The sequence below is a fragment of the Salmo salar genome, chromosome 18 (assembly GCF_965601325.2).
Source record: "Salmo salar chromosome 18, fSalSal1, whole genome shotgun sequence".
In the NCBI taxonomy this organism is placed as follows: domain Eukaryota; kingdom Metazoa; phylum Chordata; class Actinopteri; order Salmoniformes; family Salmonidae; genus Salmo; species Salmo salar.
In genome coordinates this window covers 57,163,926-57,190,301 of record NC_138308.1, presented here as the reverse complement: position 1 = coordinate 57,190,301, position 26,376 = coordinate 57,163,926, and the positions used below count along the sequence as shown (strand labels likewise).

The 26,376-nt window shown below is 48.1% G+C and overlaps 1 protein-coding gene across 2 annotated transcripts; it reads left to right on the top strand.

The window, feature by feature from the left end:
- Nucleotides 1–2,570: 2,570 nt before the first annotated feature.
- cyp26a1 (cytochrome P450, family 26, subfamily A, polypeptide 1) lies at nt 2,571–6,488 on the top strand. 2 transcript variants are annotated; one of them, XM_082965006.1, is made up of 8 exons: nt 2,571–3,217; nt 3,328–3,552; nt 3,881–4,162; nt 4,287–4,430; nt 4,477–4,566; nt 5,198–5,332; nt 5,566–5,718; nt 5,850–6,488. In XM_082965006.1, exons 1-8 carry the CDS (start codon nt 3,029–3,031, stop codon nt 6,189–6,191), a joined length of 1,560 nt encoding a protein of 519 aa, XP_082821132.1. In that variant the 5' UTR covers nt 2,571–3,028; the 3' UTR covers nt 6,192–6,488. The 2 variants fall into 2 exon arrangements, with proteins under 2 accessions (XP_082821132.1, XP_082821133.1); XM_082965007.1 differs by lacking the exon at nt 4,477–4,566 and having other exon boundaries at nt 2,580–3,217.
- Nucleotides 6,489–26,376: the final 19,888 nt, after the last annotated feature.

The window sequence follows — 26,376 nt, the reverse complement described above, 5'->3', positions numbered from 1 at the left end:
CTAGTGGGTTACAGGCTAGTAGTGATAATATATTACATTATCCTAGTGGGTAGTTTACAGGCTAGTAGTGATAATATATATTCCATTATCCTAGTGGGTAGGTTACAGGCTAGTAGTGATAATATATATTACATTATCCTCGTGGGTAGGTTACAGGCTAGTAGTGATAATATATATTACATTATCCTAGCGGGTAGATTACAGGCTAGCAGTGATAATAAATATTACATTATCCTAGTGGGTAGTTTACAGGCTAGTAGTGATAATATATATTACATTATCCTAGTGGGTAGGTTACAAGCTACTAGTGATAATATATATTACATTATCCTAGTGGGAAGTTTACCGGCTAGTAGTGATAATATATATATATTACATTATCCTAGTGGGTTACAGGCTAGTAGTGATAATATATATTACATTATCCTAGTGGGTGGGTTACAGGCTAGTAGTGATAATATATATTACATTATCCTAGTGGGTAGTTTACAGGCTAGTAGTGATAATATAAAGTAGAAGGCTCCAGTTAAAACGTTTTATTCCAACAAGTGGGACGCCATTTTATCTCTTGACCCAATTACACTGTTACGGCTTTATTTGATTTGTGTGATTGACCGACAGCGGGAGATAATAACTGTTCTGCTGTAATTGCTGTCTCGGTGTTCGTTCATGCTCGGTCCCCGGTCTCCTATCTCGTTATTTGATGGACAGTGAACTTGGCTGGTGCGCGGGAGTTCACCAAGATGTCAGGGTCCGTGGTGTAGGGCACTGGCAGGTCAGCGCCAGCGTTTGGGAAATGAGGAGAGATCCCCCTCCTGGTGTTGCAGAGCCTCTCCCGCCTCCAGCTAATCGCTGACGATGCGCCCCCCGAAACAGACCTCATCTCTCTCAATCTCTTTCTCCGTTTCTCTCTCTCACACACACACACACACACACACACACACAGACCTCACCTCTCTCAATCTCTTCCTCCGTTTCTCTCTCTCACACACAGACAGACAGAGCGGTGCGCGTAATAGCTATGCATTTTGTTGGGACAGGAAGCACGAAAAAAAAACATCACTGGTGACCATTTAAGTCAATGTCCTGGTTGTAACTAAAGGAAATACATGATTGGTCACGGGGTCAGACGGTGGTTCTATAGGCTATTATTAAAAGGCGCGTATTAAAGACCACCTGGATATAACAGTTAAATGATGTGTCCGTATGGACTGTTGTGAATATCCATTGAGGGATGGTCCCGTGTGGCTCAGTTGGTAGAGCATGGTGTTTGCAACACCAGGGTTGTTGGTTCGATTCCCACGGGGGGGACCAGTACGGAGCATTTTTTTAAATGAAATGTATGCATTCACTACTGTAAGTCGCTCTGGATAAGAGCCTCTGCTAAATGACTAAAAATGTATGAAATGTATGTATTCACTACTGTAAGTCTCTCTGGATAAGAGTGTCTGCGAAATGACTAAAATGTAAACATGGATGTACTCTTGAACTTCAGCTGACACCAGTGTGGACTAGAGTAAGGAAATGACATCACGGAACTATTTCACACAATGTTCTTATTCACCGGAGGAGGGCAGTTTTGTTTGAGATAACCTATACGCCTCAAACGTGTAGTAAAGGTAATGCCATAATACACGCCCTTCAGTTCCCTCGGATAGGCTATGTGGTTCAATTCCTAATCAGGAAATGTGCGTTTAATTAAACGCCTGAGAATATGAGCTATTTCTCCTCAATCTATTAGCATGGATTACTACATACATAGTGACGAGGTGAACTGCAGGGCAACGCTTCAGCACCTCGGTGAGACCCGACACACAGAGAGAGAGAGAGAGACAGAGAGATAGAGAGAGAAAGAAAGAGAGAGAGAGAGAGAGAGAATGGGGGAACGGGAAGCGTAGAATGTGTTGCTGTAAAATGTGTGGAGCCATGCTGTCTCCTGCTTGACTGGCTGAGTCCCTTGTCCGTCCCCTGTTAAAGCTGTCGTAAAAAAAAGGGATTCCAAATACACTGGGTTGGTTCAGCGGTGTTTACTTTACATGTTTAGCCTACCAGTAACCTTGTTAACACTAAGACAAGTTGTTTTTTTCCCCCAACCAACTGACCCAAGTTTGAACCCACTGCAAGCAAGATATCGTTTTTTTATTTTTATAACAGAGGCCTTTCCACAGATACAGACAGAGCAGCGTCACCGACCGCAGAGGGACGCGGTAGAGTCAAGACAGTCAACAGGTTAAAGTCTCATTCTAGATTAGACCAGTTTAACCAGGGTGAACACTACGTCACCGGACACCTACAACTCTCTAAAGAAAATTGACAACTTGTCAGTTTAGCCTTCCAAAAAAACAACTGTCATTAATTCGTATAACCTAATAAAATACAATATAAACACATTTAGTTATTCCAACAAAATGCTGGATTAAAGCTTTCACACGATTGTTTACTGATTTAATTTGACCAAATTCAGTTTTATTTAATGCATGAGTCGAATAAAGCAAAGACGTGTGTTGGAATTTAAAGAGGATTAAGGTAAATTATTTAAATTCGGAGCCAACAGCGCTAATTGAAATGTGTTGAACGCTCTTTCAATTAAGACCCCGCTCTGGGCATTACACGCAGAACTCATCACATGTAATGAGGCTAAACGGCGGAATATTTGCAACAAAGACACCTTGGATGGTTCCTATTGTTAGAGGGACTTAAACACCTTTTCAGAGTTAAATCCCTGATTGTGCGTCTCCAGCGGGAGGTGGTATTAAAATGCGCCGATAACAAATGGTTTTTTTGGAGAGGCTGCTACTCGGTGGGAGGAGCGAGATGGCACAACAATTAAAGATGAACTTTGTGTGAACTAATTTCTGTCGCCAAGCCAAAGTAACAGGAGGCCGAGACCTGGGGGGGGAAAGGGTATAAAAAGGCCGTAGAAAACACCCAAGACTTTCAGTAGCAAACAAACTCTTGCTCCATCTAAAAGTCCTCACAGGTTTATAGTTGGTTTGGTTTTACTCGACTCGTTACGCGCACTAGTACAATGGCTTTGAACACTTTGGTGGCGACACTTCTGTGTACGATTGTGCTTCCAATCTTTCTCTTTTTAGTCGCGGTGAAGTTATGGGAAGTTTATTTGATCCGTGGTCGGGATCCCAGCTGTCGAGCCTCTCTCCCACCTGGGTCCATGGGCTTACCTTTCATTGGAGAGACGCTCCAACTCCTTCTCCAGGTAACTATAACACTTTCAAACGTATTAATAATAGTAATATTGTGTAATATTACCTGTTGGTATATGTTTTGCGTTGATAATAAACAAACATTTTATTTATTTTATTGCAGAGGAGAAAGTTCCTGCAGATGAAACGGCGGAAGTATGGCTGCATTTACAGAACGCATCTCTTTGGCAACCCCACAGTGCGTGTCATGGGAGCGAACAACGTCAGACAGATTCTGCTGGGCGAACATAAACTTGTCGCGGTGCAGTGGCCCGCTTCCGTCAGAACTATTTTGGGATCGGACACGCTCTCCAATATGCACGGGACTCAGCACAAAAACAAGAAGAAGGTGCGTAGGTGGCTTTAAAACTTTTGTTTGTTGCATGAATAAAATGTTTAAAATAGCAAATTAAATGTATTTTGCGCATAGATATTTGGCTAAAATCAGCACCCATGTTTAAAATGGGTGCTAAAATCAGCAGCCATGTTTAAAATAGCAAATTAAATGTATTTTGCGCATAGATATTTGGCTAAAATCAGCAGCCATGTTTAAAATAGCAAATTAAATGTATTTTACGCATAGATATTTGGCTAAAATCAGCACCTATTTAAAGTGTTTTTTAATTTTATTTTAAATGTCCCTCCCCTCTTAACGGAAAGTTGCTCCTGTATTTTAGGCTATAATGAGAGCTTTCTCCCGGGATGCCTTGGAACACTACATCCCCGTGATCCAGGAGGAGGTGAGGAGCGCCGTGACGGAATGGCTAGAGAAGGACTCCTACGTTCTAGTCTACCCGGAGATGAAGCGCCTAATGTTCCGCATCGCCATGAGGATCCTCCTGGGCTTTGACCCGGACCAGATCAAAACCGACGAACAGGAGCTGGTTGAGGCTTTCGAAGAGATGATCAAGAACCTTTTCTCCCTGCCCGTCGATGTCCCCTTCAGCGGTTTGTACCGGGTAAGTAGCGGTACACTCAATTCTAATTCTATCACATTTTTTATTTTTAAAAGAATGTATTTAGGATATTGTCAGGGCTTAAATTAATGTTTTTTTAAAAAAAAACATCTCTTTTTATCTACAGGGATTGAAAGCCCGAAATTTAATCCACTCCAAAATCGAGGAGAATATCCAGAAAAAAATTGATGGTGGTGAGGTGAAACACAGAGATGCGCTACAACAGCTGATAGAGATCAGTAGGAACAGTGACGAGCCGTTCAGCATGCAGGTAATACTCTCTACCCTATACATGTATCCCCCATCTTCAACCACAGAGACGAGCCGTTCAGCATGCAGGTAATACTCTCTACCCTATACATGTATCCCCCATCTTCAACCACAGAGACGAGCCGTTCAGCATGCAGGTAATACTCTCTACCCTATACATGTATCCCCCATCTTCAACCACAGAGACGAGCCGTTCAGCGTGCAGGTAATACTCACTACCCTATACATGTATCCCCCATCTTCAACCACAGAGACGAGCCGTTCAGCGTGCAGGTAATACTCTCTACCCTATACATGTATCCCCCATCTTCAACCACAGAGACGTTGGGTGGCGGCAGGTAGCCTAGTGGTTAGAGCGTTGGGGCCAGTAACCGAATAAGAATTTGTTCTTAAGATGATAAATGTACATTTAAACCAGATGTGGTGTTATAAGAATCTCTGCTCAGTGAGTAATAATAATAAAACAAATGTCTCTCCTCCCTCTCTCCTCTTTCCCTCTCTCCTCTTTCCTCTCTCCTCTTCCTCTCTCCTCTTTCCTCTCTCCTCTTTTCCTCTCTCCTCTTTTCCTCTCTCCTCTTTTCCCTCTCTCCTCTTTTCCCTCTCTCCTCTTTTCCCTCTCTCCTCTTTTCCCTCTCTCCTCTTTTTCCCTCTCTCCTCTTTTTCTCTCTCTTTTTCTCTCTCTTTTTCTCTCTCTTTTTCTCTCTCTTTTTCTCTCTCTTTTTCTCTCTCTTTTTCTCTCTCTTTTTCTCTCTCTTTTTCTCTCTGAAGGCTATTAAGGAGTCAGCTACAGAGCTTTTATTTGGAGGCCATGAGACCACTGCCAGTACAGCCACCTCGTTGGTCATGTTCCTGGGACTCAACCCCGACGCGGTCAACAAACTCAGACAAGAACTGCACCAGCAGGTAACAACCTGTTATTTTATAGCTGGAAATCATCAATTTAATCAATATTCATCCACTCATTTACTAGGACATTGATCATGTCCTTTTAGATCTCATTGGCTTATGGAATGATTGTGAAATAATTCTGTCTCTCGCTCTCTGTGTGTCTCGCGCTCTCGCTCTCTGTGTGTCTCGCGCTCTCGCTCTCTGTGTCTCGCGCTCTCGCTCTCTGTGTGTCGCGCTCTGTGTGTCAGGAGGAACTAGGTGTGGATCTGCTGGGGCAGAATGTGAACATTGAGGTGTTGGAACAGTTAAAGTATACAGGCTGTGTCATCAAAGAGACCTTGAGGATAAACCCTCCGGTACCCGGAGGCTTCAGAGTGGTGCTGAAGACATTCCAACTCAATGTAAGTTCGCCTTTTTTTTAATTTTTTCTACACAATACTAATCTGTCAATTTGATATATTTTTTACGGGATAGTGACTGTAAAACTCCAGAACAGTTGTCTTAACAGTGCTGTGTTATTCTACGTATCCAGGGTTACCAGATCCCCAAAGGCTGGACCGTCATCTACAGTATCTGTGACACCCACGACGTGGCCGACGTCTTCCCCAACAAAGAGGACTTCAACCCGGAGCGTTTCATGGACAAATCCTCCGAGGACTCGTCGCGTTTTAACTACATCCCGTTCGGAGGCGGCACCAGGATGTGTGTAGGGAAAGAGTTCGCCAAAGTACTCCTCAAGATATTCCTGATAGAGCTGACGCTGCGATGTAACTGGACTCTATCAAACGGTCCCCCGACCATGAAGACTGGACCTACAGTCTACCCTGTTGACAACCTGCCCACTGTGTTCAGCAGTTACAGCTGCACCCAGTGACCATAAAACACACCTCCCATATTAAAGCTATGAAATTGTAAATATAAAATATTGTAATGGGTTTTTAGATGGAAATGATAAATACTTGATATGTTAGTATCATTTGTTTCTATAAAAAAACACAAGATATTATCTCATGGATCACTGGCCTTCCATTTAAGGTGTCTATGTACATTTGTTGACTTTTGTTATATAGCTTTTCATATCTTACTGCAAATTATTTATATTACACGTTATTGTATGGACTTTATTTAATAAAAACATGTGTTGTCAATAAACGTTGTTTTACTAATATGACATTTAGACCTGGTATTGAACAGGTTGCATCACAATGTCAGACTAAAACTAAACAAATATCCTTGGAACTTTCCCTCACGGTCTGGAGGCTGTAGTGACGGCCAGGAGACTCAGCTGTCTAGTCTGGGGACGGGCCGATTCTAAATAAAGAAAATCAATAAGTCAGGAAAGTAAAAAATAAATACATCTGGATTCCATGAGGAATACAAACAGAGGGGGGGGGATGGTATGATGACCCGTATAATAACAGGTGGGGGGATGGTATGATGAAACAGCCAGGACCAATAGACCTGTATAATAACAGGGGGGGATGGTATGATGAAATAGCCAGGACCAATAGACCTGTATAATAAAAGGGGGGATAGTATGATGAAACAGCCAGGACCAATAGACCTGTATAATAACAGGGGGGATGGTATGATGGCACAGCCAGGACCAATAGACCTGTATAATAACAGGGGGGGTGGTATGATGAAACAGCCAGGACCAATAGACCTGTATAATAACAGGGGGGATGGTATGATGGCACAGCCAGGACCAATAGACCTGTATAATAACAGGGGGTTGATGAGACAGCCAGGACCGGTATACCTGTATAATAACAGGGGGGGTGGATGGTATGATGACACAGCCAGGACCAATAGACCTGTATAATAACAGGGGGGATGGTATGATGACACAGCCAGGACCAAGAAACCCCAGCAGCATTAAGGATCCCCAGCAACATTGAGAACCCCAGCAGCATTGAGAAACCCCAGCAGCATTAAGGATCCCCAGCAGCATTAAGGACCCCCAGCAGCATTAAGGATCCCCAGCAGCATTAAGGACCCCCAGCAGCATTAAGGATCCCCAGCAGCATTAAGAATCCCCAGCAGCATTAAGAAACCCCAGCAGCATTGAGGATCCCCAGCAGCATTAAGGATCCCCAGCAGCATTAAGAACCCCCAGCAACATTGAGAACCCCCAGCAGCATTAAGAACCCCCAGCAGCATTAAGAACCCCCAGCAGCATTAAGGATCCCCAGCAGCAGCATTAAGGATCCCCAGCAGCATTGAGGATCCCCAGCAGCATTAAGGATCCCCAGCAGCATTTACCTGTTTAGGATATGGGGTAGTATTTTCACTGCCGGATAAAAAACGTACCCGATTTAATCTGGTCATTACTCCTGCCCAGAAACTAGAATATGCATATAATTGTTTAATTTGGATAGAAAACACCCTAAAGTTTCTAAAACTGTTTGAATGGTGTCTGTGAGTATAACAGAACTCATATGGCAGGCCAAAACCTGAGAAGAATGCATACAGGAAGTGCCCTCTCTGGCCATTTCTTGGCCTTCTATAGCCTCTTTATGGAAAATAGAGGATCTCTGCTGTAACGTGACATTTTCTAAGGCTCCCATAGGCTCTCAGAAGGCGCCAGAATGGGGAATGATGACTCTGCAGTCCCTGGCTGAAAAACAGTAGCGCATTTGGATAGTGGTCGATCTGAGAACAATGACACGGGTGTGCACATGAAGAGTCCATTTTACATGTCTCCCGGGCGGAATATTATCGCTATTTTACGAGAAAAATTGCATAAAAATAGATTTTAAACAGCGTTTGACATGCTTCGAAGTACGGTAATGGAATATTTTGAATTTTTTTGTCACGATATGCGCCGGCGCGTCACCCTTCGGATAGTGTCTTGAACGCAAGAACAAAACGCCGCTATTTGGATATAACTATGGATTATTTGGAACCAAAACAACATTGGGTGTAAAGTAGAAGTCCTGGGAGTGCATTCTGACGAAGAACAGCAAAGGTAATCCAATTTTTCTTATAGTAAATCTGAGTTTGGTGAGTGCCAAAATTGGTGGGTGTCAAAATAGCTAGCCATGATGGCCGGGCTATCTACTCAGAATATTGCAAAATGTGCTTTCACCGAAAAGCTATTTTAAAATCTGACATAGCGATTGCATAAAGGAGTTCTGTATCTATAATTCTTAAAATAATTGTTATGTTTTTTGTTAACATTTATCGTGAGTAATTTAGTAAATTCACCGGAAGTTTCGGTGGGTATGCTAGTTCTGAACGTCACATGCTACTGTAAAAAGCTGTTTTTTTATATAAATATGAACTTGATTGAACAAAACATGCATGTATTGTATAACATAATGTCCTAGGAGTGTCATCTGATGAAGATCATCAAAGGTTAGTGCTGCATTTAGCTGTGGTTTTGGTTTTTGTGACATTATATGCTAGCTTGTAAAATGGGTGTGCGATTATTTCTGGCTGGGTACTCTGCTGACATAATCTAATGTTTTTCTTTCGTTGTAAAGCCTTTTTGAAATCGGACAATGTGGTTAGATAAAGGAGAGTCTTGTCTTTAAAATGGTGTAAAATAGTCATATGTTTGAAAATGGAAGTTTTGGGATTTTTGAGGAGTTTGTAATTCGCGCCACGCCCTATCATTGGATATTGGAGCGGTGTTCCGCTAGCGGAACATCTAGATGTGAACCCCCAGCAGCATTAAGGATCCCCAGAAGCATTGAGAACCCCCAGCAGCATTAAGGATCCCCAGCAGCATTAAGAACCCCCAGCAGCAGCATTAAGGATCCCCAGCAGCATTAACCTCCCTGGGCACCTTCCACGTGGCGCGAAATACAAATACCTCATAAATGCTATAACTTAAATTTCTCAAACATATTACTATTTTACACCATTTTAAAGACAAGACTCTCGTTAATCTAACCACATTGTCCGATTTCAAAAAGGCTTTACAGCGAAAGCAAAACATTAGATTATGTCAGGAGAGTACCCTGCCAAAAATAATCACACAGCCATTTTCAAAGCAAGCATATACGTCACAAAAACCAAAACCACAGCTAAATGCAGCACTAACCTTTGATGATCTTCATCAGATGACACTCCAGGGACATTATGTTATACAATACATGCATGTTTTGTTCAATCAAGTTCATATTTATATCAAAAATCAGCTTTTTACATTAGCATGTGATGTTCAGAACTAGCATACCCACCGCAAACTTCCTGTGAATTTACTAAATTACTCACGATTAATGTTCACAAAATACATAACAATTATTTTAAGAATTATAGATACAGAACTCCTTTATGCAATCGCGGTGTCAGATTTTAAAATAGCTTTTCGGTGAAAGCACATTTTGCAATATTCTGATTAGATAGCCCGGCCATCACGGCTAGCTAACTTGACACCCACAAAGTTTGGCCCTCACCAAACTCAGATTTACTATAAGAAAAATTGGATTACCTTTGCTGTTCTTCGTCAGAATGCACTCCCAGGACTTCTACTTCAACAACAAATGTTGTTTTGGTTCCAAATAATCCATAGTTATATTGAAATAGCTCCGTTTTGTTCGTGCGTTCAGGTCAGTATCCGAAGGGTGACGCGCGAGTGACAAATATTTTCAAAATATTCCATTACCATACTTCGAAGCATGTCAAACGCTGTTTAAAATCAATTTTTATGCTATTTTTCTCGTAAAATAGCGATAATATTCCAACCGGGCGACGTTGTATTCATTCAAAGACTGAAAGAAAAACATGGAGTCGTCTCGTGGACGCGCATCTCCAGTGTCATTGTTCCCTGCCTGACCACTCACAAAAACTCCTTCTGTTTTTCGCCCAGAGACTGCAGAGACATCATTCCACGTTCTGGCGCCTTCTGAGAGCCAATGGAAGCCTTAGAAAATGTCACGTTACAGCAGAGATTCTGTATTTTTGATAGAGATGCCACAGAAGGAGAACTAATTGTCAGACAGGGCACTTCCTGTATGGAATCTTCTCAGGTTTTGGCCTGCCATATGAGTTCTGTTATACTCACAGACACCATTCAAACAGTTTTAGAAACTTTAGAGTGTTTTCTATCCAAATCTACAAATTATATGCATATTCTCGTTTCTGGGCAAGAGTAGTAACCAGTTTAAATCGGTTACGTTTTTTATCCGGCCGTGCAAATACTGCCCCCTAGCCTCAACTTAAGGATCCCCAGCAGCATTAAGGATCCCCAGCAGCATTGAGAACACAGGAAGGCAGGCAGGTTGGCCAGGCACGTCTCCCAGCACAGAGGGGTCATATGGAAGGGACATGTCCTTGCCTGACTTTGGAGCTGCAGATCTCGAGTTCACTAGAGAACAAGGAGCTGTAACGCTGGCAGATGCATAACTTGGCCGTTTCCCTCTCTGGCTGGGCATCCAGGCGGGCCGTTAGTCGGGCTGTAGTGCTATAACTCAGGCTGATTTACACCCACAGCAGCATTATGTCCAGCCCTCCCTGCAGGTCCAGGCCCTGTGATAGATCACCTTGTATAAAACGTCTCCGTAGCCTATTGTCTAACATCACCCGGAAAAAAAAACTACACTTTTTTTTTTAATACCAGGCCATTTTTGTGAAAATCTGCGAGAATATACTGAATTTAGAACGGCCGAACGAAAGAGGTTTGAAACCCAGCTCTTTTTATTCGGTCTCTCCAGCCATACATTGTGTAGAGTAAATCAACGTAAGTGCTCCTAAACCTACATTATTGCAGGGCTTGCTACTTCTCACACCATGCCATTGATTGTCCAGCACAGAAAATGGTTTGATGTCCTCCAGGAGGAGGGTCAGGGAGAAGAAAGGAGCAATGGTTCTCCCAGTGATAGAGGATTAGGGTGCGTCCCAAATGCCAGCTAACTCTTTAGACCAGAACCTATAAGGTAGTGCACTATATAGGGGGCCATTTGACCCCTATGTAGGGGGCCATTTGACCCCTATGTAGGGGGCCATTTGACCACTATGTAGGGGGCTATTGACCCCTATGTAGGGGGCCATTTGACCACTATATAGGGGGCCATTTTGGGACACACCCAGAGATATAGTGCCCTGTTACTGCTGAGGGCTTGAAAAAGACATGATATGTCATGACCTGGAGGCAATGAGAATGTTCCTAACCTCGTAAGGATTGGACCCTTTTTAAAAAAATGTTCTCCTAAAATGATATACCCAAATCTAACTGCCTGTAGCTCAGGACCTGAAGCAAGGATATGCATATTCTTGATACCATTTGAAAGGAAACACTTGGAAGTTTGTGGAAATGTGAAATTAATGTAGGATAATATAACACATTAGATCTGGTAAAAGTTAATACAAAGAAAAAAACATCATTTTTTTTTTGGTACCATCATCTTTGAAATGCAAGAGAAAGGCCATAATGTATTATTCCAGTCCAGACGCAATATAGATTTTGGCCACTCGATGGTAATAGTGTATGTGCAAAGTTTTAGACTGATCCAATGAACCATTGCATTTCTGTTTAAAATGTTGTATCAAGACTGCCCAAATGTGCCTAATTGGTTTACTAATACATTTTCAAGTACATAACTGTGCATTCCCCTCAAACAATAGCATGGTATTCTTTCACTGTAATAGCTACTGTAAATTAGACAGTGCAGTCCTGGGAAATGTTCTTGTTACTTAAAACCTCATGCTAATCACATTAGCCTACGTTAGCTCAACCGTCCCGCGGGGGACCCACCGATCCTGTATTAACCCCCTGGCCAATCATTTCAGACTCTTAACCCCAAGGCCAATTATATCAGACTCTTAACCCCAAGGCCAATTATATCAGACTCTTAACCCCAAGGCCAATTATATCAGACTCTTAACCCCAAGGCCAATTATATCAGACTCTTAACCCCCTGGCCAATCATATCAGACTTTTAATCCCCTGGCCAATCATATCAAACCAAGCTTCCTGCCATCCAGGACCTCTATACTAGGCGGTATCAGAGGAAGGTCCATTAAATTGTCAGACTCCAGCCACCCAGGACCTCTATACTAGATGGTATCAGAGGAAGGTCCATTAAATAATGAAAGACTCCTGCCATCCAGGACCTGTATACTAGATGGTATCAGATGAAGGTCCATTAAATCATTAAAGACTCCAGCCATCCAGGACCTCTATACTAGATGGTATCAGAGGAAGGTCCATTAAATTGTCAGACTCCAGCCACCCAGGACCTCTATACTAGATGGTATCAGAGGAAGGTCCATTAAATAATTAAAGACTCCTGCCATCCAGGACCTCTATACTAGATGGTATCAGAGGAAGGTCCATTAAATCATTAAAGACTCCAGCCATCCAGGACCTCTATACTAGATGGTATCAGAGGAAGGTCCATTAAATTGTCAGACCCCAGCCACCCTAGTAATAGACTGTTCTCTCTGCTACCGCACGGCAAGCGGTACCAGAGCCCCAAGTCTAGGACCAAAAGGCTCCTTAACAGCTTCTACCCCCAAGCCATTAGACTGCTGAACAGCTTCTACCCCCAAGCCATCAGACTGCTAAACAGTTAATCAAATGGCTACCCAGAATATTTGCATTGACCTCCTTTTTTACACTGCGGCCACTCGCTGTTTATTATCTATGCATAGTCACTTTACCCCCTACCTACCAGTACATATTACCTCAATGACCTCGACTAACCTGTACCCCCGCACATTGACTCTGTACCGGTACCCCCTGTATATAGCCTCCACATTGACTCCGTACCGGTACCCCCCTGTATATAGCCTCCACATTCACTCTGTGCCGGTATCCCCTGTATATAGCCTCGTTATTTTAATGTGTTACTTTTTTTCTTACTTTAATTTATTTCATTTAGCGTTCATTTTTTTGCAAATATATTTTTTTACTTATTTAAAAAATAATCAGCATTGTTTGTTAAGGGTTGTAAGTCAGCGTTTCACGGTAAGGTCTTCAGCGACGAGATTAGATCTGATATCAGACTCTTACCCCCCCCCCCCCCCCCCCCAGCCAATCATCTCAACGCCCCAGCTCTCATTGGGATGGCCCATTGGGATGGCCCATTGGCAACCCATTGCTATTATTCATAATCACAGGGGCTTTTCTCAGGTCCCCACAGGTCACGCAGAGTTCAGTGGTCTGAGGAAGCAGGCTTGACACTACGTTAAAGAGACAGGAAGCAGGCTTGACACTACGTTAAAGAGACAGGAAGCAGGCTTGACACTACGTTAAAGAGACAGGAAGCAGCTAGAGTTGAACATTTTCTGTTACTGTTTAAACTAGCCTGACTTTTGTGATATCATACTGAATGATGCTGTATTTTGAACCATATGATACTGTATAAAAGGACTGAATGATGCTGTATTTGAACCATATGATACTGTACGTTTTAAGAACAAAATAAGTTAAAACGTCTTAAGGATCGGACCCTTTTTTAAAAATGTTCTCCTAAAATGCCATACCCAAATCTAACTGCCTGTATCTCAGGACCTGAAGCAAGGACATGTATATTACATTTTATACATTTAGCAGACGCTCTTATCCAGAGCGACTTACAGTAGTAAATGCATACATTTCATACATTTTTTCCCGTACTGGTCCCCTGTGGGAATCGAACCCACAACCCTGGCGTTGCAAACACCATGCTCTACCAACTGAGCCACACGGGGCCTATTCTATTCTTGGTACCATTTGAAAGGAAATACTTAGAAGTTTGTGGAAATGTCAAAGGGATGTAGGAGAACATAACACAAAAGATCTGGTAAAACATAATACAAAGAGAAAAACAACCGTTCTTTTGTATTTTTTTGGTACCATCATCTTTGAAATGCAAGAGAAAGGCCATAATGTATTATTCCAGCCCAGGTGCAATTTAGATTTTGGCCACTAGATGGCAGCAGTGTATGCGCAAAGTTTTAGACTGATCCAATGAACCATTGCATTTCTGTTTAAAATGTTGTATCAAGACTGCCCAAATGTGCCTAATTGGTTTACTAATACATTTTCAAGTACATAACTGTACACTTTCCTCAAACAATAGCATGGTATACTTTCACTGTAATAGCTACTGTAAATTATACAGTGCAGTCCTGGGAAATGTTCTTGTTACTTACAACCTCATGCTAATCACATTAGCCCACGTTAGCTCAACCGTCCCGCGGGGGACCCACCGATCCTGTATTAACCCCCTGGCCAATCATTTCAGACTCTTAACCCCCTGGCCAATCATTTCAGACTCGTAACCCCAAGGCCAATCATATCAGACTCTTAACCCCAAGGCTGGGGGGGGGGGGGGGGCTGGGTGGCTAGGGGGGGCTAGGGGGCTGGGGGGCTAGGGGGGCTAGGGGGCTGGGGGGCTAGGGGGCTAGGGGGGGCTAGGGGGCTGGGGGGTGGGTGGCTGGGTGGGTGGCTGGGGGGCTGGGTGGCTTGGGGGGCTGGGGGGCCAAGATATTTAACAGTTCGTAGGTGATACCTCTACATTCATCATTAGGAGGTATGAAATGCTAAGCTACTACATGTATTGTACTATTAATAAAGCTAGTTTATATATTGAATATTCAGCCCCCCCATCAACTCAGAAGGACATAGGAGAAATAATAAACTCATAACACTGCCACTAAACATGCAGTAGTTTTCACCTTCAGAGGATGCTGATCCAAAGCCACCATTATAAGACCATCTCTGGCTGAAACTGCCTGGCTAGCGTAGGCTCCAATCCCCCAGAGCAGAGGGCTCCAGTCCCCCTGAGCAGAGGGCTCCAATCCCCCTGAAGTAGCCAAGGCTCCAGTCCCCCTGAAGTAGCCTAGGCTCCAATCCCCCAGAGCAGACTGCTCCAATCCCTCTGAAGTGGCCTAGGCTCCAATCCCCCTGAAGTGGCCTAGTCTCCAATCCCCCTGAAGTGGCCTAGGCTCCAATCCCCCTGAAGTAGCCTAGGCTCCAATCCCCCTGAAGTAGCCTAGGCTCCAATCCCTCTGAAGTGGCCTAGGCTCCAATACCCCTGAAGTGGCCTAGGCTCCAATCCCCCTGAAGTGGCCTAGGCTCCAATCCCTCTGAAGTGGCCTAGGCTCCAATCCCCCAGAGTAGAGGGCTCCAATCCCCCTGAAGTAGCCTAGGCTCCAATCCCCCAGAGCAGAGGGCTCCAGTCCCCCAGAGCAGAGGGCTCCAGTCCCCCAGAGCAGAGGGCTCCAATCCCCCTGAAGTAGCCTAGGCTCCAATCCCCCTGAAGTAGCCTAGGCTCCAATCCCCCTGAAGTAGCCTAGGCTCCAATCCCCCTGAAGTAGCCTAGGCTCCAATCCCCATGAGCAGAGGGCACCAATCCCCCTGAGCAGAGGGCTCCAGTCACCCTGAAGTGGCCTAGGCTCCAATCCCCCTGAAGTAGCCTAGGCTCCAATCCCCCTGAAGTGGCCTAGGCTCCAATTCCCCTGAAGTAGCCTAGGCTCCAATCCCCCAGAGCAGAGGCTCCAATCCCCCTGAAGTAGCCTAGGCTCCAATCCCCCTGAGCAGAGGGCTCCAATCCCCCTGAAGTAGCCTAGGCTCCAGTCCCCCTGAAGTAGCCTAGGCTCCAATCCCCCTGAAGTGGCCTAGGCTCCAATCCCCCTGAAGTAGCCTAGGCTCCAGTCCCCCAGAGCAGAGGGCTCCAATCCCCCAGAGCAGAGGGCTCCAATCGCCCTGAGCAGAGGGCTCCAATCCCCCTGAAGTAGCCTAGGCTCCAGTCCCCCAGAGCAGAGGGCTCCAATCCCCCTGAAGTAGCCTAGGCTCCAGTCCCCCTGAGCAGAGGGCTCCAATCCCCTGAAGTAGCCTAGGCTCCAATCCCCCTGAAGTGGCCTAGGCTCCAATCCCCCAGAGCAGAGGGCTCCAGTCCCCCAGAACAGAGGGCTCCAGTCCCCCAGAACAGAGGGCTCCAGTCCCCCAGAGCAGAGGGCTTGAATGCCCCTGAAGTAGCCTAGGGCCTGCTGTCCTCTTCACCTATCTCTCAGTCATTTGGCCTGCACTTGAACTAAGCTAAACTTTGTTCCACCCCTCTAGCCCTACAGCCCTCTACCCCTCCTCAATAAAGTATTTATCAGCAGAGTTAGTGCTAGCGGGAATTACCCCCTGTAGGGGTGGGAGGGCCATGAGACCAGAGGTGACAGATCATAGCCTGAATGTACTAGGGAGGGGCAGTTCCTCTTGCTGCTCTGTATTCAAGTACCACATGGTCTTGTAGTGGAGTGTGCGGAGGAGCGGGGGGGGGGGTATATGGGAGAACTTGGGAAGGTTGAACACCAGGTGGGCTGCAAGCATGCTAGATAAGTTGCAGGGGGTTTGATAGCACAAGTGGGGAGCTAGTCCAACAGCTGGTTGCAGTAGTCCAGACGGGAGATGACAAGTTCCTGGATTAGGATCTGCACCACTTCCTGTGTGATGTAAGGTCGTACACTACGGTTGTTGTAGAGCATGAACCTGCAGGAGCATGTCACTGCTTTGATGTTTGTAGAGAACGACAGGGTGTTGTCCAGGGTCACGCCAAGGTTCTTTGCACTCTGGGAGGGGGACACCGTGGAGTTGTCAACCCATGATGGAGAGGTCTTGGAGCGGGCAGGCCGAGGTTGAGCTTGAAGTGGTGGGCCAACATCCAAGCTGAGATATCTGCCAGGCACACAGAGACGCGTGTCGCCACCTGGGTGTCAGAAGGGGGAAGGAAAAAAGTAGTTATGTGTCATCCACAAAGCAGTGATAGGAGAGACCATGTGAGGATATGACGGAGCTGAGTGACTTGGTGTATAGAGAGAAGAGGAGAGGTCCATCCTCATAGCAGTGATAGGAGAGACAATGTGAGGATATGACGAACCCAAGTGACTTGGTGTGTAGAGAGAAGAGGAGAGGGCCTAGAACTGAGCCCTGGGGGATACCAGTAGTAAGAGTTGTTCAGACACAGATCCTCTCCTTGTCACGTGGTATGAACGGCCTGCGAGGTAGGATGAAATTCAAGAGTGTACATAGCCCGAGACGCCCAGCCCTGAGAGGAGGATCTGATAGAGTCTGAGACACCCAGCCCTGAGAGGAGGATCTGATGGAGTCTGAGACGCCCAGCCCTGAGAGGAGGATCTGATAGAGTCTGAGACACCCAGCCCTGAGAGGGTGGAGAGGGGGATCTGATATAGCCCGAGACGCCCAGCAATGAGAGGGTGGAGAGGGGGATCTGATGGGTCATAATGTAAGAGGAGAGCAGTCTTGGTTGAGTGACCCGTCTTGAAGCCTGACTGGTTAGAGGTCCAGAAGATGGTTCTGAGAGAGTTGGTCAGAGACGCTCAAGTGTTCTGGAAAAAAAAGAAAGAAGAGATACCGGTCGGTAGTTTTAGACATCAGATGAGTCGAGTTTTGGTTTCTTGAGAGAAATTGCCAAGAAATTGAAGATCTCGTACAACGCTGTGTACTGCTCCCTTCACAGAATAGCGCAAACTGGCTCTAACCAGAATAGAAAGAAGAGTTGGAGGCCCTGGTGCACAACTGAGCAAGAGGAAAAGTACATTAGAGTGTCTAGTTTGAGAAAGAGACGCCTCAGAAGGACCTCAACTGGTAGCTTTATTAAATAGTACCCGCAAAACACCAGTCTCAACGTCAACAGTGAAGATGCAACTCCGGGATACTGGCCTTCTAGGCAGAATTGCAAAGAAAAATACATTTCTCAGACTGGCCAATAAAAAGAAAAGATTAAGATGGGCAAAAAGAACACAGACACTGGACAGAGGAACAACTAACCATCCTAAAATGTAAGAAATGATGTGGTGTGTTTTGATGTAACAGTAACGTTATACAATCATATTTGGTTCTGTTATGTAGAATACTAATGAATCATTCATTATGTGATCTTCCAAGACATTCATTTAGCTTTGATCTAACTTTACTAAACCAGCACCACTGAGGCAGCACCACACCCCTGCTCCTGCTCCACCGAACCAAGCGCACCTCGGCAATATGTGTATATAGGCAGCAGTACATACACTCCTGCTCCTGCTGCACCGAACCAAGCGCACCTCGGCTATATATAGGCAGCACACTCCCCTGCTCCTGTGGCACCGAACCAAGCGCACCTCGGCTATATATATATATATATATATATATATATATATAGGCAGCACTACACCCCTGCTCCTGCTGCACCGAACCAAGCGCACCTTGGCTATATGTGTCTTTATATAGGCAGCACTGCATCCCTGCTCCTGCTGCACCGAACCAAGCGCACCTCGGCTATATGTGTCTTTATATAGGCAGCACTGCATCCCTGCTCCTGCTGCACCGAACCAAGCGCACCTCGGCTATATGTATATATAGGCAGCACTACACCCCTGCTGCACCGAACCAAGCGCACCTCGGCTATATATATATATATATATATAGGCAGCACTGCACCCCTGCTCCTGCTGCACCGAACCAAGCGCACCTCGGCTATATGTATATATAGGCAGCACTACACCCCTGCTGCACCGAACCAAGCGCACCTCAGCTATATGTGTATATATAGGCAGCACTACAGTACACAGCATCATGTGGATACGTGTGCAACAACAGTTCAACATTCACCTTCTGCTCCCATTTCTGTGAAGGAGTCCAGGCAGACAGTTTGAAGCAGACGTATGATAGAGCCAACGTAGGCACTACGGAGAACACACTTCAACAGCCTCTGCAACGTAGGCACAACGGAGAACACACTTCAACAGCCTCTGTAACGTAGGCACTACGGAGAACACACTTCAACAGCCTCTGCAACATAGGCACTACGGAGAACACACTTCAACAGCCTCTGCAACGTAAGCACTACGGAGAACACACTTCAACAGCCTCTGCAACCTAGGCACTACGGACAACACACTTCAACAGCCTCTGCAACGTAGACACTACGGAGAACACACTTTAACAGCCTCTGCAACGCAACGCTGCGAGACAAAACACAGCGTTACATTGGAAATGAACGCACTTCTGGTGTACCAAAACACGACGACGCTGTCGGCGTGACCGAGACGTTAGGCTACTACGTCCGGTATCTTTTCATAAACGCAATGTGACTGCGAGAGACAGGTTGGAATGTCTGACGGAAATATAGGATCAAATCAACAGGGTTTTTTTTCTACTAAATTTGTGGTGTTTGAATTTGTTGATAAAATGCGGAACTTGATTGTTTGGTTGCGGGACCCGGGACAAAGCGACAAAATGCGGGACTGACGAGCACAATCTGGGACATGTGGTCACCCTACCTAGCGCCAAGGCAAGCGGTACCGATGCACCGAGTCTGGAACCAACAGGACCCTGAAAAGCTTCTACCCACAAGACATAACACTGCTAAATAGTCAACCAAATAGCTACCATTTCACTGTTAGTCCACACCTGTTGTTTACCAAGCATGTGACAAATAAAAATGGATTTGATTTGATCTCGGTGTCAGACTGGTAAACTGGGCCCTTTATGGTCGGTGTCCATCACTAGGGACAGAAACTGGGCCCTTTATGCTTGGTGTCCATCACTAGGGACAGAAACTGGGCCCTTTATGGTCGGTGTCCATCACTAGGGACAGAAACTGGGCCCTTTATGGTCGGTGGCCATCACTAGGGACAGAAACTGTGCCCTTTATGGTCGGTGTCCATCACTAGGTACAGAAACTGGGCCCTTTATGGTCGGTGTCCATCACTAGGGACAGAAACTGGGCCCTTTATGGTCGGTGGCCATCACTAGGGACAGAAACTGTGCCCTTTATGGTCGGTGTCCATCACTAGGGACAGAAACTGGGCCCTTTACGGTCGATATCCATCACTAGGGACAGAAACTGGGCCCTTTATGGTCGGTGTCCATCACTAGGGACAGAAGACTCTTCTTTGCTTCATTTGGAGGAAGGAGATACAACAGAAAGATTTAGCTACACCTTTAGGGGGGGGAAAAGACACTGGCATTTCTAAAGGTACAGTGAGGAAATGCTGCCCTTTCTGGATTTAAAACTAGTCCTAATTGAGCTGCAGATTATTTTCAACCACAGATTAATTGGGGGGCAACACTTGTGCACTTTTACACCGATATACATGACTTCCATGCACCAATAGCTTCCCAAATGGTACTGAAACAGAATGTTCCCCCATGCGGTGTTTGGGAGTAGCTCCAGTGCTATGAGAGGTGAGGAGGTCTCCTGTTGACAGATTGAGAGGGATGGGAGGACTCAAGGTGAATCAGAGGGCAGATGTGTGAGAATCCAAGGGCCTCTTTTCAAAACAGAGCACGCGCCGACCACGACACGTCTGCTAGCTACTGGCTCTTCACAGTACCTCTCTCTCGCTCTCTCTTTCTTTCTCTCCCTCCTCTCTCTAGCTCTCCCTCCCCCCTCTCGCTCTCTCCCTCTCACCTTCTCTCTCTCTCCCTCTCCCCTTCTCTCTCTCTCTCCCTCTCCCCCTCCTCTCCCCTCCCCTCTCTCTCTTTCTCCCCCTCCTCTCTCTCTCTCTTTCTACCTCTCCCTCCCCTTCTCTCTCTCTCTCTCTCTCTCTCTCTCTCTCTCTCGCTCTCTCTTTCTCCCCCTACTCTCCCCTCCCCTCTCTCTAGCTCTCCCTCCCCATCTCTCTCTCCCTCTCACCTTCTCTCTCTCCCTCTCACCTTCTCTCTCTCCCTCTCCCCTTCTCTCTCTCCCCCCTCTCTCTCCATCTCTCTCTCCACCTTCCCCCTATCTCTCTCTTTCTCCCCCGCCTCTCTCTCTCTCTTTCTCCCTCTCCCTCCCCTTCTCTCACTCTCTCCTCTCCCCCTCTCTCTCTCCCCCACTCTCTCCATCTCTCTCTCCACCTTCCCCTCTCTCTCTCCCCCTCCTCTCCCCTCCCCTCTCTCTAGCTCTCCCTCCCCCCTCTCGCTCTCTCACCTTCTCTCGCTCTCTCTCCCCCTCCTCTCCCCTCCCCTCTCTCTAGCTCTCCCTCCCCCCTCTCGCTCTCTCACCTTCTCTCTCTCCCTCTCCCCTTCTCTCTCTCCCCCAATCTCTCCATCTCTCTCTCCACCTTCCCCTCTCTCTCTCTTTCTCCCTCTCCCTCCCCTTCTCTCACTCTCCTCTCCCCCTCTCTCTCTCCCCCTTCTCTCTCCATCTGTCTCTCTCTCCACCTACCCCCTCTCTCTCTCCCCCTCCCCCTATTTTTCTCTCTCCCCCCTCTCTCTCTCTCTCCCCCTCCCCCTCATCATTCTGGAGATGAATGGTGATGCTGTCTCCTTTTTCCTCCTTCACAGAGAAGAGCAGATAGTCCTTTGATGGTGACAATGAAAGATGGCTGACGGTTCAACTAACACCGGGCTATGATTGATCACGATGTACAGCCTTAACAAAAGTGAAACTGCATGATGAATGTATGGGCAGGAAGGCAGGCAGGGAGAGAAGGAGACATGGAGGGAGGCAGGGAGGCAGGAAGGTAAGCAGGCAGGGAGAGAAGGAGACATGGAGGGAGGCAGGGAGGGAAACAGGCAGGGAGGCAGGCAGGGAGAGAAGGAGACATGGAGGGAGGCAGGCAGGGAAACAGGCAGGGAGAGAAGGAGACATGGAGGGAAGCAGGCAGGCAGGCAGAGAAGCAGGCAGGGAGGCAGGCAGGGAGAGAAGGAGACATGGAGGGAGGCAGGCAGGGAAACAGGCAGGGAGAGAAGGAGACATGGAGGGAAGCAGGCAGGCAGGCAGAGAAGCAGGCAGGGAGGCAGGCTGGGAAGCAGGCAGGGAGGTAGGTAGGTAGGCAGGGAGGGAGGCAGGGAGGTAGGTAGGCAGAGAGGTAGGCAAGGAGGCAGGGAAAGCTGGGAGGGAGGGAGGTAGGCAGGGAAAGCTGGGAGGTAGGCAGGTAGGGAGGGAGGTAGGCAGGGAGGGCTGGGAGGCAGGCAGGCAGGCAGGTAGGCAGGGAGGGAGGGAGGGAGGTAGGGAGGGAGGCAGGGAGGTAGGCAGGGAAAGCTGGGAGGTAGGCAGGTAGGTAGGCAGGTAGGTAGGCAGGGAGGTAGGGAGGGAGGGAGGGAGGCAGGGAGGTAGGCAGGGAAAGCTGGGAGGTAGGCAGGTAGGTAGGCAGGGAGGGAGGCAGGGAGGCAGGGAGGGAGGCAGGCAGGCAGGGAGGTAGGCAGGCAGGGAGGTAGGCAGGGAAAGCTGGAAGGTAGGCAGGTAGGGAGGCAGGCAGACAGGTAGGCAGGGAGGTAGGGAGGGCTGCAAGGTAGGGAGGCAGGGAGGGAGGGAGGGAGGTAGGCAGGTAGGCAGGGAGGGAGGGAGGGAGACAGGGAGGGAGGTAGGGAGGGAGGGAGGGCTGGGAGGCAGGCAGATAGGGAGGGAGGGAGGGCTGGGAGGGGGCAGGTAGGGAGGGAGGTAGGGATGTAGGGAGGTAGGGAGGCAGGGAGGGCTGGGAGGGGGCAGGTAGGGAGGGAGGTAGGCAGGGAGGTAGGGAGGGAGGGAGGTAGGGAGGGATGGGAGGGAGGCAGGTAGGGAGATAGGGAGGGAGGCAGGTAGGGAGGTAGGGAGGGAGGGAGGTAGGGAGATAGGGACGGCTGGGAGGGAGGGAGGGAAGGAGGTAGGCAAGTAGGCAGGGAGGGAGGGAGGGAGGGAGGTAGGGAGGTAGGCAGGGAGGGAGATGGGCAGGGAGGTCTGAGAGGTAGGGAGGTAGGTAGGTAGGGAGGGATTGGGAGGGAGGCTGGGAGGTAAGCAGGTAGGGAGGTAGGGAGGTAGGGAGGGAGGGGGAGGTAGGGAGGGCTGGAAGGTAGGGAGAAAGGGAGGTAGGCAGGTAGGGAAGTAGGGAGGGAGGTAGGGAGGTAGGGAGGGAGGTAGGGAGGGCTGCAAGGTAGGGAAGTAGGGAGGGAGGTAGGTAGGTAGGGAGGGATTGGGAGGGAGGCTGGGAGGTAAGCAGGTAGGGAGGTAGGGAGGTAGGGAGGGAGAGGGGAGGTAGGGAGGGCTGGAAGGTAGGGAGAAAGGGAGGTAGGCAGGTAGGGAAGTAGGGAGGGAGGTAGGGAGGTAGGGAGGGAGGTAGGGAGGGCTGCAAGGTAGGGAAGTAGGGAGGGAGGGAGGGAGGTAGGCAGGCAGGTAGGCAGGGAGGGAGGGAGGGAGGCAGGGAGGGAGGTAGGGAGGGAGGGAGGGCTGGGAGGCAGGCAGATAGGGAGGGAGGGCTGGGAGGGGGGAGGTAGGGAGGGAGGTAGGGATGTAGGGAGGTAGGGAGGCAGGGAGGGCTGGGAGGGGGCAGGTAGGGAGGGAGGTAGGCAGGGAGGTAGGGAGGGAGGGAGGTAGGGAGGGATGGGAGGGAGGCAGGTAGGGAGATAGGGAGGGAGGCAGGTAGGGAGGTAGGGAGGGAGGGAGGTAGGGAGATAGGGAGGGCTGGGAGGGAGGGAGGGAAGAAGGTAGGCAAGTAGGCAGGGAGGTAGGGAGGGAGGGAGGTAGGGAGGTAGGCAGGGAGGGAGATGGGCAGGGAGGTCTGGGAGGTAGGGAGGTAGGTAGGTAGGGAGGGATTGGGAGGGTGGCAGGTAGAGAGGTAGCGAGGGCTGGGAGGTAGTCAGGTAGGGAGGCTGGGAGGTAAGCAGGTAGGGAGGTAGGGAGGTAGGGAGGAGGTAGGGAGGGCTGGGAGGTAGGAAGGTAGGGAGAAAGGGAGGTAGGCAGGTAGGGAAGTAGGGAGGGAGGTAGGGAGGTAGGGAGGGAGGTAGGGAGGGCTGCAAGGTAGGGAAGTAGGGAGGTAGGGAGGTAGGGAGGTAGAGAGGTAGGTAGGGAGGGACGTAGGGAGGGAGGGACGTAGGGAGGTCCTCTTCAACCCAGAACAGCTAATGGAAGTTCCAAAGCCACACCGTGCCTCAACGTTGCCTGGACATAACTAAAGTTTCTCCTGGTTCATGGGGGGAAAGGGAAGGACTCCACCAGCATGGAATGGTAGATTCCTGAAGTGCAGCAAAGCTTTCATCGTCCGCCACTTTACACCACTATCACCCCTCATCTAAACTGCTTGATTGTCCTGAACAAAGGAAGAACAACATCCTACTGGTCCTAGTGTATCTGGGAGGTGTTGGCATCCCCCACGGGCCTGTAGCGTTCTGTTATCCCTCTCCTCCCCTCTGACTGTCTCCCAGCATCGCACTCCTTTCAGCTCTCTCCGACCGAGTCGTTGTCTCATAAAGAGAAGGTTATCAAAGTGGGTTTATGAAGGAGAGTCTCTTTGATCCCACTACCTTTATAACACGTAAAACCTACACTGTCTGTCTCAACCAGAATCCAGTCCCACAGAGGTCCTGTTCTCCCTGACGATCTGACTAACACTGTCTGTCCCAACCAGAATCCAGTCCCACAGAGGTCCTGTTCTCCCTGACGATCTGACTAACACTGTACCAACCAGAATCCAGTCGCACAGAGGTCCTGTTCTCCCTGACAATCTGACTAACACTGTCCCAACCAGAATCCAGTCCCACAGAGGTCCTGTTCTCCCTGACGATCTGACTAACACTGTCCCAACCAGAATCCAGTCCCACAGAGGTCCTGTTCTCCCTGACGATCTGACTAACACTGTCCCAACCAGAATCCAGTCCCACAGAGGTCAAGTTCTCCCTGACGATCTGACTAACACTGTCTGTCCCAACCAGAATCCAGTCCCACAGAGGTCCTGTTCTCTCTGACGATCTGACTAACACTGTCCCAACCAGAATCCAGTCCCACAGAGGTCCTGTTCTCCCTGACGATCTGACTAACACTGTCTGTACCAACCAGAATCCAGTCGCACAGAGGTCCTGTTCTCCCTGACGATCTGACTAACACTGTCTGTCCCAACCAGAATCCAGTCCCACAGAGGTCTTGTTCTCCCTGACGATCTGTCTAACACTGTCCCAACCAGAATCCAGTCCCACAGAGGCCCTGTTCTCCCTGACGATCTGACTAACACTGTCAGTCCCAACCAGAATCCAGTCCCACAGAGGTCCTGTTCTCCCTGACGATCTGACTAACACTGTCTGTCCCAACCAGAATCCAGTCCCACAGAGGTCCTGTTCTCCCTGACGATCTGACTAACACTGTACCAACCAGAATCCAGTCGCACAGAGGTCCTGTTCTCCCTGACAATCTGACTAACACTGTCCCAACCAGAATCCAGTCCCACAGAGGTCCTGTTCTCCCTGACGATCTGACTAACACTGTCCCAACCAGAATCCAGTCCCACAGAGGTCCTGTTCTCCCTGACGATCTGACTAACACTGTCCCAACCAGAATCCTGTCCCACAGAGGTCAAGTTCTCCCTGACGATCTGACTAACACTGTCTGTCCCATCCAGAATCCAGTCCCACAGAGGTCCTGTTCTCTCTGACGATCTGACTAACACTGTCCCAACCAGAATCCAGTCCCACAGAGGTCCTGTTCTCCCTGACGATCTGACTAACACTGTCTGTACCAACCAGAATCCAGTCGCACAAAGGTCCTGTTCTCCCTGACAATCTGACTAACACTGTCCCAACCAGAATCCAGTCCCACAGAGGTCCTGTTCTCCCTGACGATCTGACTAACACTGTCCCAACCAGAATCCAGTCCCACAGAGGTCCTGTTCTCCCTGACGATCTGACTAACACTGTCTGTCCCAACCAGAAACCAGTCCCACAGAGGACCTGTTCTCACTGACGATCTGACTAACACTGTCTGTCCCAACCAGAATCCAGTCCCACAGAGGTCTTGTTCTCCCTGACGATCTGTCTAACACTGTCCCAACCAGAATCCAGTCCCACAGAGGCCCTGTTCTCCCTGACGATCTGACTAACACTGTCTGTCCCAACCAGAATCCAGTCCCACAGAGGTCCTGTTCTCCCTGATGATCTGACTAACACTGTCTGTCCCAACCAGAATCCAGTCCCACAGAGGTCTTGTTCTCCGTGACGATCTGACAATCACTGTCCCAACCAGAATCCAGTCCCACAGAGGTCCTTTTCTCCCTGACGATCTGACTAACACTGTCTGTCCCAACCAGAATCCAGTCCCACAGAGCTCCTGTTCTCCCTGACGATCTGACTAACACTGTCTCAACCAGAATCCAGTCCCACAGAGGTCTTGTTCTCCCTGACGATCTGACTAACACTGTCCCAACCAGAATCAAGTCCCACAGAGGCCCTGTTCTCCCTGACG

Bases quoted from the DNA above. Each gene is read 5' to 3' on its own strand.
- cyp26a1 (XM_082965006.1), top strand. From the start codon at position 3,029: ATGGCTTTGAACACTTTGGTGGCGACACTTCTGTGTACGATTGTGCTT. The intron at 3,553-3,880 runs GTGCGTAGGTGG...CCTGTATTTTAG, and splicing joins AGCACAAAAACAAGAAGAAG to GCTATAATGAGAGCTTTCTC. The intron at 4,567-5,197 runs GTAATACTCTCT...TTCTCTCTGAAG, and splicing joins ACGAGCCGTTCAGCATGCAG to GCTATTAAGGAGTCAGCTAC.